The sequence below is a fragment of the Suricata suricatta genome, chromosome 10, assembly GCF_006229205.1.
Source record: "Suricata suricatta isolate VVHF042 chromosome 10, meerkat_22Aug2017_6uvM2_HiC, whole genome shotgun sequence".
Taxonomy (NCBI): Eukaryota; Metazoa; Chordata; class Mammalia; order Carnivora; family Herpestidae; genus Suricata; species Suricata suricatta.
This window is the reverse complement of record NC_043709.1, coordinates 50,414,559-50,427,894: the sequence shown is the minus strand read 5'-3', so window position 1 is coordinate 50,427,894 and position 13,336 is coordinate 50,414,559. Positions and strand designations below refer to the sequence as shown.

Below are 13,336 nucleotides of genomic sequence, written 5' to 3'. Positions count from 1 at the left end.
GAAACAAAACTTTTGACTGACATGTTAATTTAATCCTAACCTACTACTTTGCTTTTATGTATACTCTAAATTTTTGGTACTGAACATGGCATTACTTATAAAATTAGTACAGAAATACTCTTTTAAAAGAGTACTTGAATGAGAATAGGAAACTATTTATTTGCTAATATAAGTGGCTTTAAATGGATAGAACATAAACTGTGAATTATAAATGTATGTTGAACCAGAAAGCTATCATACAATACAGCTACCTTATTTCTGAAATTAATTTAATTGGCTCTATGCTCTCCTTAAATAAAATATGAACCACAAATGTTTCTAAGGCTCTCAGTTATAATTTACAGGAACCCAAATCAAACTTACTCAAGTTAGAAAGTTTATTGAGTGGTCATTGAGTGGCTTGGGAATGATTGGATCTGTGTTCTGATGATATTATCAGGAACCTTTTTTTCATTACGTTGAAGTTTTTTTTTCCAATTTAACTCCAAGTTAGTTAACATACAGTGTAATAATGATTTCAAGAATAGAATTTAGTGAGTCATCACTTACATATAACATCCTGTGCTCAGCCCAACAAGTGCCCCCTTAATTCCCGTCACCCGTTTAGCCCTTCCCCCATCCAACACCCCTCCAGCGACCCTCAGTTTGTTCTCTGTATCGGTTTTGTTTTATAAATTCCACGTATGGGTGAAATCATATATTTGTCTTTCTCGACTGACTTATTTCACTCAGCATAATACACTCTAGTTCCATCTATGCTGTTGCAAATGGTGAGATTTCATTCTTTTTGATCATCGAGTAATATTCCAGTGCGTGCGTGCCTGTGTGTGTGTGTCTGTACACACCACATCTTCTTTACCACTCACCACTTACTGGACATTTAGGCTCTTTCCATACTTTGACTACTGTCAATAATGCTGCTATAAATATTGGGGTGCATGTGACCCTTAAAAACAGCATACCTGTATGCTATGGATAAATTCTTAGTAGTGCAATTGCTGGCCTGTAGGGTAGTTCTATTTTTAATTTTTTGAGGAACCTCCATACTGTTTTCCAAAGTGGTTTGCATTCCCACCAGCAGTGCAAAAGGATTCCTCTTTTACCACCAACATCTGTTGTTGTCTGAGTTGATGATGTTAGCCATTCTGACAGGTGTGAGGTTTATCTCATTGTGGTCTTAATTTGTGTATCCCTGATGATGAATGATGTTGAGCATTTTTTCATGCCATCTGGATGTCTTCTTTTGAAAAGTGTCTATTCATGTCTTTTGGCCATTTCTTCACTGGATTATTTGTTTTTTTGGTTGTTGAGTATGGTAAGTTCTTTATAGATTTTAGATACTAACCCTTTATCTCTTATGTCATTTGAAAATATCTTCTCCCATTCTGTCGGTTGCCTTTTAGATTTACTGATTGTTTCTGTCACTGTGCAGAAGCTTTTTATCTTGATGTGGTCCCAATAGTTGATTTTTACTTTTGTTTCCCTTGCTTCTGGAGGCATGTCAAATAAGAAGTTGCTGCAGCTGAGATCAAAGAGGTTGTTGCCTGTTTTCTCCTCTAGGATTTTGATGGCTTCCTGTCTTACATTTAGGTCTTTAATCCATTTTTAGTTTATTTTTGTGTATAGTGTAAGAGAGTGGTCCAGGTTCATTCTTCTGCATGTTGCTGTCCAGTTTTCTCAACACCATTTGCTGAAGAGACTACCTTTTTTTTTTTCCATTGGATATTCTTTCCTACTTTGTCAAAGATTAGTTGGCCATGTTTGTGGGTCCATTTCTGGGTTCTCTTTTGTGTGCCATTGATCTCAGTGTCTGTTTTTGTGCCAGCACTGTACTTCTTGATGACTACAGCTTTGTATTGCAGCTTGAAATCAGGAAGCCTTGTGATACCTCTAGCTTTTTGGGGTCTTTTCTGGTTCCATATAAATTTTAGGATTGTTTTCTAGCTGTGTGGAAAAGTACTGATGTATATTGGTACGAATTGCATTGAATATGTGCATTGCTTTGGGTAGTATCAGCATTTTAGTGGTATTTGGTCTTCCAGTCCATAAACATGGAATGTTTTTCCTTTTTTTGTCTGCGTGGTCTTCAGGTTCTTTCAAAAACTTTCTGTAGTTTTCTGAAGTTGTGTTTTCATATGTGTTCGTAGTTGTTTTCCCTCATACTGGGATAGCCAAAGCTGTGTGGTCCTATAGCTTGCCATCTAACTTCATCCCTCTGACCTTATCCCTGAACTAGGATCCTTTATTGCCCTGAATTAAGTCATCTATATTTCTAGATCAACCAACACATGTAAGAAATGGGATTCTGTCATTGATCAGCTTATAAGTTGTGCTCATTCATAGAGCCCTTTGGCCAACAGCTCCAGCAGAAGTATGTTTTTGTAGAGACAATTCCTGAAAGGAAGGAATGTGGGATAGAAAAAGAAAACAATAATAATTCACCCTGATGAAATGAATTACCAAAATTCACTTTGGTACTCTCCTTTATTTTAATCTCACAGGGATGTTTTTAGCTACATGAACACGTATTTGTTTCTGTTATGAAAAAATTATGTGTTTCTAGACCAGTATAGTTTGGTCAAAATGTAATGCAGCTTTCTGGCTTCCATTCTGTCTAGAAGAACCAAACCACCCCTCATTCAAACATGTGTGTTTAAGATGCAGCCATGTGATTAAAGCTTCAGTTGCTGTGTAAAGTCCCACAGATGAGCCTTTCCAAGGGAAAGCTGTTGCTCTTCTGGAGGTGTCTTAGAGCTTAGGGCTTTGTGGAAACATTGCAAAATACTTGCCTAATGTAGTTTTTTGGATCCTGATAGACCTACAGTCTGTATGTCTAGTGTCTGGAGGTGTCTTAGAGCTTAGGGCTTTGTGGAAACATTGCAAAATACTTGCCTAATGCAGTTTTTTGGATCCTGATAGACCTACAGTCTGTATGTCTAGTGACTGCCTGTTGTTGTGGGGTTTTTTGTTTTTGTTTTTGCATATCCTCCTGCTGTTTTATTTAGAAACAGCCTTTAAATTCTAGGAAAATAATGTGTTGTGCCCAGAGTCAAAATGGGCGGCCCATACACCTGTTTTGTTTGGCTGCCACAGTTTTGGCCTGTCAAAAGCAAGAGTCTAGCGACTCTGACCCCGAATTGCCTCATGAAGGAACGCGCTGGAGTCCTTGAGCCCCACTTTGCCATAGCTGGTCAGCTCCCAGTTTTCTTACATTGGACTGTTCATTTCTGTTGCCTGTCTGGCCTCTGCAGCCCTTTGAGTTTTTGACCCTTCATATATGCCCTTTGGGGCATGATGTAGAAAAGCAATGTTCTGCTGATAGTAACAGGCAGTTCTTTCTGAGAATTAAAAGATTTATTGTAGAAATAAATGAATTAGACTGTCCTGATATTTCTGATGAGCATGACTAGTGGTTTAGTATCTGTTGATATGGAGCAAATTCACTGTCATGGAATGGGATTCCCATTGAAAGGAAGATTTAAATTAAATTGTTGGCAATTGGTAGATTTCCATTGGTGTAGAAGGAGGAAATGATGTTTCAGTATATTTCAAGATGCCCTGGAAGAACCTTGGCTTCCCAGAGCAATTTGGTCACCATCCAGGTCCTGCCGACGGATGAGCCAAAGGTAAAGCTCAAGTCAGATGATGAGAGACCTTGAGAGCTGACTTAAGGGGTTTCGTTACTGTGGGTCAGTTCATTTCAGTACAATAAATATTTGTTCAACAACTTCTACGTTCCCCATATTTTGCCAGGTGCGAAGAGTGCAGAGATGAATATCGCAGTTAGCGTCTATCTAGCATGAGAGCCAACCCGTAACAAGTCATTTATATAATGTAAAAACTAGGAGACGGAACTTGGGAATAAAATTGCATTCATTGCTGATTGGGAGTCCATATGGCACTTTTCTCTACCATAAAAAAGCATTTGCCTTTGATCGTCCACTGATAGAGGCCAGAAAATTGACCCATCACTATCAAACCAAAGTATACAAGAAAAGAAACATGTATAATTCTGTGTAATTCTCTGCCCTTGCACAAGCAGATATATTCACTGGCGAGAGTTCGGTTAACTAAAAATAATTATGACTGCCTGGTGAAGAGATGAAAGTTGAAAGAGAATTTCATCCAAGTTTACAAAAGCATGGACAGTGCAGCTAAACAGAACATGAACCTTTTTACCAAATTTTAAACAACTACGTATAATAGGCACCATTTGAAACTCTAGGAAGCCTTCTTCGAATAACTTTCCGTGCTAAGAGCCTACAGGCTGTGGATGAATTTTGTCTGCTCAGCAGTGCTTGGTTTTTAAAAATTAGTTGCTGTCATTTAAAAATTGGAAGTTGGGGATAAAAATATCTGTTTCCAGCTTCTAAACAATTAGAAAGTCTGATCACAGTAGACCTGCATTTCTGTGGGGTGATGACTGGCTTGAGCCGAGATCCCCCCTTAGACGCAGCATATGTGCTTCCTGATTGCCATGCTCCCCACGCAGCCCGCTTGCCTCATTTTCGTCAGTTCCTTGGCCCTTGAAAATATCTGAGTTTGTAGCACCGGCCTTAGAACAAAGAGAAGCCTTTGTGAAGTGGCCTCAGGACACTCGCACGTAGTAAAAACTGAAAGAAGTTTTGAGAAGGGCTCGATTGAATTTGGGGTGGGTACAGATTGATAATGGGTGGTGACATTTACTGTCACTTCACAACTTTACAGGTCAGGCCTTTATAAATGAGCCTGCAGTATCATTATCCTAGACACTTGTATGACTGGTACCTCAATCTTAACAATTTCAAGGTCCAGGTAGCCAGCCAGCAAATATTTATTAGTACCCACTGTGGGTTGTGCACATCGAATTAGCAGAGTCTGCTGCCCACGCTTTATTCCCATTTTTGTTTTTTAAGTTTATTATTTTAGAGACAGAGAGAGTGCGAGTGAGGACAGGGCAGAGAGAGAGAGAATTCCAAGCAGGCTCCATGCTGTCAGTGCAGAGCCCTACTTGGGGCTCATTCTCACAGACTGAAATCATGACCTGAGCTGATATCAAGAGTAAGATGCTTAACTGACTGGACCACCCAGACACCCCTTGTTTTCTTTTTCTTACTTAAAAGTTTAACCTTTTTGTTTGAAACATTAGTAAACATTACTTTTAAACCCAACACTTGGAAAGCAACCTACATCTAAATAATCATCTATACCTTTTCTCACTGTAAATATTCTCCAAGCACATTCCAATCTGTCACACTATCTTACACACAGTCCTAAAGTTCATTTTTAACCTCTGTTATAGGGATTTCAGCTTAGGAGTCATTCTCTTTGCTCCTTTCTTCCACAGCTAGCTCTGGAGTAGTTCCCCATAGGACTACATTTCCCTTAGAGTTCCTCTTTCCATCCTTTATCTACACCCAGCCAAAGAAAAGGAGAATGAATTGTAGAACTCAAGTGATGATGCCTTCCATATTTTTAGTACAGCCTTAGTTTTAGGTAGTTTGCCCAATTTTCAGACCATTTGTCCAGAAAATAGAGCTTCCTTAAGCATTTCACTCTTCTGCTATGACTAAAACCTCATGTATAAACTGAGTTTCTCTTGTTATAGTGGATTTACCTCCTTGAAGGGACTGGAAAAGAGAAAGCTGTGATACCTCAATTAATTTGCAACACTGTTTAATGAACTGACAACCCCATATAAATTTTCCTAGCATTACTTAAAATCTTTCACTGACAGTTTACTAGGGAATAATTTGCAGACTATTCTAAAAATATATTCCTCACACAGGGTATTTTCAGCTGTAATGAACAAGATTTTATATAAACTTTGAACTAATTTTCATGGCCTGGGATCTTGAGGGAAGTAAGAGATATTTTGGTTATCTCTCCTACCTCAGGATTGAAAAATCACATTTCCCTCAAGAATCACATTCCCATAATACCAGTGACTACAGCAGAATCCCAAGTCCTGGAAATCTGTGATCAAACCCTTATGGGCAATTATCAGGTGCTTTTAAAACTTGGTGTAAGATGTGGAGCTTGATAGTTACTTACTCATAGTTACTCTTTCGGATCTTCTCTGTGGCTTTAACTTCATTTTTGCTTATTTAAGTATTTTTTAATTTATTTAAGTCTTTCTAACTTACCGGCAACCTTCTGTTGGTGAGGTTATGAGTAGAAGCCTAAGTAGAAGATAACTGCCATTTATCTCTTAAATGATAGCATCATCTTGGCCAAAACTAAAAACTGGGATCAATTGTCTTTCACTCAAAACCTCAAAGCTGTGTGTGTGTGTGTGTGTGTGGGTATGTGTGTGTGTATGGTTTCAGATAAGCCTTAATTCCCTGAAAGAAGCAACTTAACCCAGAAAAATACCAAGCGGAGTGAGGAGAGTTTCTAGAAAGGGTCTAAAAATGAGTTATGGGCTAGGGCACCGTAGAAAGGATGGCGGAGCTCAGGATGGCTGTCAACCAGGGAAGTGCAGAGCGTTGCTTTGACGGCTGTGGATTTCCAAGGATGATGACTTCAACCTCTGCTGTTCATTTACTGAGGTCTTTGGATGATCTGTTGTGTCCCTGGCACTGTGCTAGTGACTAGAGACACAAAGATTAATAAGCTGTCTCTCACCTCAAGTTGCTCCCGCTTGTAGATGGACAACATAGCCCTCTGAACAGGGTGGCAGGTGCTTGTGAGAAATGGATTTGGCATCGTGCTCCTCATTATCCAGCACAGGCGAGGTCACTGGCATCTCTCTGTACCAAGACGCCCTGCCTCTGCTGCCTTCTGTGCCCTTTGCTGGCAGGATATTCCTATACCGTTGGCTAGTTAGTTGTGGTTTTGGTCCGGTCTTTCAATGTGTGCGCATACGTGTGTGGTCTCTTTATGGTAACATTTAATACATCTGAAATGATACAGTGCTATAATTGAAATGTATCCAAGGTCAGTGATGGCAAAAAGTAAGTAGGTGGGTGGGGAAGGGAAGGCAGAGCTGGAAGTCATCTTCACAGATGGATTGATGAGTCTTAAAGGTTGAATAGGACTGAGGAAGGTACAAGGCACAGTGTCATAAACTAATGTGTGTGTTAGAGGTTGAACTGTGTTCCCCCCAAATTTATATGTTGAAGGTCCTCACCCCCAGTACTTCAGAATATGACCTTATTTGAAGACAAAGTCTTCACAGAAGTAATTAAAGTAAGGTCATGCGGACCCTAATCCAGCATGATTGGTGTCCTTATAAAAAGAGAAAATTTGCACACACAGACAGAGAATGTCATGTGAAGAGACACAGAAGATGATCATCTTCAAGCTAATGAGAAAAGCCTGGAACAGACCTTCCCTCGTGACGCTCTGAAGGAACCAAGCCTGCTGGTACCTCAACCTCAGACTTGTAGCCACCAGACCCTTGGGACAATAAAATGCTGTTGTTTAAAGCTCCCAATTGTGCGGGACTTTTGCACGGCCTCCCTAGGAAATGAATATAGTGTGTTTAGAGAATGAAACCAATACAACTGTTTTGTCTTCTCCAATGCGTGTAATGTCCTGTGAGTAAAAAGGTGAAAGAGCTGGTCTGCAGAAGCCCACACGAGTCCCCTCTTCTCCATGATTCATTTGGATTCTCCTCTCAGAGCTCAGCCGCCTGGGCACTTCTCCAGTGCAGCACATTCTTCAGGTTTTTCTTCATTCCTCGTCACGTGGTTGGCCTCTCCTACCAAAGCTAACTGTGTTTTCCTGCTGCTGATGGGGCGTCATTACAAGCTTCTTCATATTTGCCTCATTATATTCCCTCCTTGTGACTTATTAACCTGACTAGTGTGTTAGAAGCTGCTGTTGTTCTTTGTCAAGAATATCCCATGGGGTAATATGTAGTCCCAGCCATCGTGTCTGCTGTTTTCTGTCACATCCTTTATTCTTTATGACAATTCCAAATTTAACCATGACACTCTTGCTTCCAAAAAGAAAGTTGAGAAAATGAAAAGAAAAAAAAAAGGCAAAACAGTTTGTTAGCAATAGCAGGGAGTCACGAGGCTGCTGCCAGGTCCACAGTTTGTGGGCCTGTTACCATGTGCCCTAGTGGATCCTGCTAGTCTCTGGGCCAATGGGACTGCCTCCAAGACCTGGGTCAGTGAGTCTTGTGCTGGGACCAGGATCCACTTCAGGGCCCACAGTTGGTCCCCAGTGAGCCTGTTACCAGGTACTCGAATGGGTACGGCACCCTCCAGTCTTCTGGACAGGTTCCTGGGTGGCAGGACTGGCCTGTACCACAGGTACAGGCAGCTGGCACAGCGTCGCAGGCCCACCTCAGGGGCCATAGCCAGGACCGAGGTAGGCAGGCCTGCCTCCACAAGCACAGACAGATGGGTCTCCCACCTGGAGCCGGGTCACAGGGCCACTTCAGGGTCTACAGGTGGACTGAGCTTAGCAGTTGAGCTCCTGAGAAACAAGCCTTCTGGCAAGTCACTGCACATGGATGACTGCTCCATGACCAGTGCTGTGAGGGACTGGAACCGCATCACAGGCTTCTGCACAGTCCACAGCTAGGACCGAGGTCAGCAGGCCTAATACCTGAGGCCCAGGTAGGTGTGACTCCTCACAGGTCCCTTGGCAGGTACTTCTGGTGACAGGAACAAAGCCAAACAAGACTGTTAAGAAGTCCACAGGGGGACTTGATTGTTTCTAGCTCAGTAATCAGGACCATGGTTGGCAAGCCTCCCAGCTGGGCCCATGCCTACCTTTCAAATTGGTCCTCCTCAGCCCTGGGCTCCACCAAAGTTTTACACATTCTACCTGGATCCCACAGCTCCCACAAATGCACTTCCGTCCACGGATGGCTGCCAGATCATTGTTGCAGTGGGGCAAGAGGGAACAGGAGCAGGGGACCTCCCATTTCCCCCACTTGCTGATGTCACCTTTGAGGTAGTGTTTACATTCAACCTATAAATAGGTAATCATGACTTCCTTAAAGCAACCACTTACAATATGGGGGTTTTTTAAGTAACCATTAATATGCTCTTTCCCAGTAATCTCTCTCCTTTGCATTATGCGTATCCCCAGCAATAATGACCATGTCTGTTTAATTTCATTGTGCTTTTTGTTTTATTTTAGCACATGCCCTCTTTAAGCATTGGAACTAACACTGCTTGCCATTATTTCGTCTCTAAATAGTTTTTGTTGTTTAAAAGAAAACAATAATTGAAACTATTTCTCCTTCCTATAATAGTCAACCGAGTCACTCAGCTGATCGTTTCACAGTTTGCTGTCCTAGACAGGGTGCCTGGCCAAGCCTGAAGCCCATGGCACAGGGAACCATATGTTCCCCAAAGGAAAAGCGTCAAATATTTTTGAACAGAAGTAAAACCCACTGATTCTGAACTATTAGTGTCCAGATTAGCCTGGAAAAATAAACACACATTCCCTCTAGAACATGGTAATTTCACTGTAGGCTTCAAGTAACTCTACCAAAACGTCCAGCAAACAGACATCATATCATAGAGAGATACCTGCAGAAACTCCAGATATTGAGGTTATCAGAAACAGACTGTAAAAGAGCTACTTACTGTGTTCAAGGAATAAAAGCCAAGCTTAGATTTCAGCAGGGAACTATAACCTATTAACAGTAAAATGACAGATTTGAAGTATACTGCATAGAAATTCTAAAAGTGAGAAATATAGTGACCCAAGGTAAGAAATCAGTGGATGGTTTTAATATCAGATTCAACACAGCTGAAGAGTAGACTATCGAAGTGGAAGACAAATCAGAAGAAAATAATTAAAGTGCAGAATGGAAAAACAAAAGGGTAGAAAATGCAAAAGAGAAGGGTAAGAGATATGGAGAACACAATCATGTGTCATGTACTAATTAAATCTCCAGAAAAGAATAGAAAAGAGAGACAGTGTTTACAAAGATAAAAGCTGAAATTTATTAGTTTATGAAAAGTATCATACAATTCAAGAAGCCCAAAGAAATCCAGGTAGAATATATTGTTTTATTTTTTTTTTAATTTATTTTTGAGAGACAGAGAAACAGCGTGAGTAGGGGAGGGTCAGAGAGAGAGGGAGATACAGAATCCAAAGCAGGCTCTAGGCTCTGAGCTGTCAGCACAGGGTCCGATGCGGGGCTCGAACCCACGAACCGTGAGATCATGACCTGAGCCGAAGCCGGACACTTAACCGACTGAGCCACCCAGGCGCCCCTAGAATATATTGTTTTAAATCCTTACGTAAACACATTCTGGTAAAACCTCCTTAGGATTCTGTAAAAGCAGCTAGAGAAGCAGGCAAAGTAGCAGTAGACTGAGAGCAAACTTCTCATTCAACAGGAACATAGAAGCCACAAGAAAATACAGTAGTATCTTTAACATATTGAAAAAAAATAAATTGCCAATAAGGAAACATATCTTTTCATAAATGAAAGTGAAATAAAAGACATTTTCTAGTCAACAGAAACAGGATTCACCACCCACAGACTCATGCCAAAAGCAATTTCTAAAGATGGAGGATTACTCTTCATAGTAGAAGAATACGGGCACCTGAGTGGCTCAGTCGGTTGAGTATCCAACTCTGATTTCAGCTCAGGTCATGATCTCATGATTGTGAGATTGAGCCCCACACTCAATGTGGAGGCTGCTTGAGATTCTGTCCCACCCTCTCCCTCTGCCCCTTCTCAAGTGTATTCTCTCTCTCAAAAAATAAAAATGAATTTTAAAAATTTAAAAATATATAAGGAATAGAGGTCAATAATGTAACTAATAAATGGATAAAGCTGAATGAATATGGACTATAATATATAATGTCTTATATTTAATTATACATATTTATGTCTATATTCTATTATAAAAATAGCATATAAATCAGAAGTAAATAAAGTTAAAGTACTTTGAATTCTGGGAAAAGGATAAAGCTATCAATTTATACTAGACTTTGATAAGCAAAGGTAGCATATGACCTAATTGTGGAAGATAAATGTAGAAGATAAATTAAAAAGCTCCTATAAGAGGGGCAGCTGGGTAAATCAGTTGGTTAAGTTTCTGACTCGATTTCAGCTCAGGTCATGATCTCAGGTCAGGTTTATGAGTTCAAGCCCTGCTTCAGGCTCTTCACTGACAGTGTGGAGCCTGCCTGTGATTCTGTCTCCCCCTGTCTCTCCGATCCTCCCCTGCTCACACGTTCTCTCCCTCTCAAAATAAATAAATGTTAAAAAAAAATCTCCTAGAAGATAACATAGAATAGTATCGTTATGGTTCTGAGATACAAAAATACGCTTAAATAGAACACAAAAAGCACTAATCATAAAGGAAGAGATCTGTAAATTGATTACAGTATAATTAGGGATGGTTTCATCTAGATATTATAGAAAGAGTGAAAAACCAAAGTACACAGTGGGAAAAGATATTTGCAGCACATATATCTAACAAAAGACTCATATCCATATCTCCAAATAAGTAAGAAAAAATCTGACAACCCAGTAGAAAATTGAGCAAGAGATTTGAGCAATATACTTCCAAAAGAGGAAATCCAAATTGCCTTAAACATATTATAATGAGCCCAGTCTCAGTCATCAGAGAAATGCATAATAAAACCACAATAAGATAACCACTGCACACTCGACACCCTGGTTTAAATTTAAAAACTGGTAATTCCAATTCTTGGGGATGTGAAGTAACAGGAGTTCTCTGTGCTGGTAGGAATACAAGTCGAAACAGTTCTGGAAAAATCTGGCGATCGCTGTAAGCACCACTTCTGCTCACGGATGCTGTGGCATGAATTCATAGCAGTCTTATTCTCGGTGGCCCCAAACTAGAAATAAGTCATCTATCAACAGTGGAAGGGATGAATTATGATGTATTCCTACGATGAATATTCAGCATTCTGCAATGAAATACTACACTCCCAAGAAATGAATAAATCTTACTACATAAAGTTGAACAAAAGATGGAAGACAAAAATCATACATACTATAGGATTCCGTGTATATGAAGTACAAAAAGGCTAAACCTAACACACGCTGGTCAAAATCAGGATAATGGCTACCTTTGGGGAGGAGAAAGAGGCATGTGGTAATTGGGAGAAACGAGGATCTTCACAATATACTGTATTCTTGATCTGAGTGGTGGTCACCTAAGTGTTCACTCTGAGAATTCATCAAGCAATACACTTATGGTGTGTGTATTTTTCTGTGTGTGGTTTCACTTCCAATTTAACAGGTTTTTTTTTTTTTTAATGCAATTGACAGAGAACCCAGGGATACATGAGATTTATAAGGATTCAAATACAAAATAATATCCTCTTTAGGATAATGGAGAAGAGAACCTGTCTTTATATTGGTGATACTGGGTGTTGTTTGCCTGTCTCTCTTTCCTAGTAGACTTTGAACTTTGTAGGGCAGGGCTTGGGTCTTCCTCTCTGCCTAACAGAATAGACTCTCACAGAGCATGTGATTCACAAAAGAATGTTGTTACTTGAGAAATGTGTTCCTGTTTCCAGGTTAAGAAAACAACTGAAGCCACCTTGCAGACCATACAAGATATGGTCACCATTGAGGACTATGATGTTTCTGAATGCTTCCAGCACAGTCGGTCCACAGAGTCTGTGAAGTCTACCGTCTCTGAGACCTACCTGAGTAAGCCCAGCATCGCCAAGAGAAGAGCAAACCAGCAGGAGACCGAGCAGTTCTACTTCATGGTGCGCCTGTTACTTCCCAGCCACTTTGAGGGTTCAGATCTGGGGCCTATAGACACAGCCTCCACAGTTGATCAGATCACCTGGATCCTTTATTAAAATAAGGACCCTTGTCTGCCCTCAGAGTTCCTGATTCTGTTGGTCTGAGATAGGATTTAGGAGTTAGTACTTTTTTTTTTATGTTTTTATTTTATTTTTGAGAGAGAGAGAGTGTGTGAGGATCAGGTGAGGGGCAGAGAGAGAGGGAGACAGCTCCAGGCTCTGAGCTGTCACCACCGAGACCAACACAGGGCTTTGAACTCACAAACTGAGATCACAGTCTCCCAAGTTGGACGCTGAATGGACTGAGCCACCTGGGAGTTAGCACCTTTTAAAAAGTTCCTTGGATAATTCTGTGAGGCTGACAGATTTAAAGAGGACTGCTATAAAACTGCTTTTAAACTTTAATGTATATGCGTGTCACCAGGAGAGCTTGTTAAAATGCAGGTTCTGATTTCAATAGATCTGGGAAGAAGGGCCCTAAGAGTCCACTCTCATGAGCTCCCAAGTGATCTTTGGTGCTGCTGTTCTGAGCATCAAGTGATCTGTGCTCTGTTCAGACTGCACTCCGAGGAGCAAGGTTCTAGGATCTAGAAGATAAAAGTAGCTAGATTTTAGGTATTAGATATCCTATGGGAAGTTC

At 40.6% G+C, this 13,336-nt stretch overlaps 1 protein-coding gene across 4 annotated transcripts in view; it reads left to right on the top strand.

The window, feature by feature from the left end:
• Window positions 1-13,336, top strand: part of SRGAP1 (SLIT-ROBO Rho GTPase activating protein 1) — a 279,336-nt gene that overhangs the window by 210,572 nt on the left and 55,428 nt on the right. For all 4 annotated transcript variants that reach the window (XM_029954129.1, XM_029954128.1, XM_029954130.1 and 1 more), the window contains one exon: window positions 12,460-12,657. In XM_029954129.1, coding sequence (XP_029809989.1) covers window positions 12,460-12,657 — 198 coding nt within the window. The remainder of the gene's footprint in view (window positions 1-12,459; window positions 12,658-13,336) is intronic.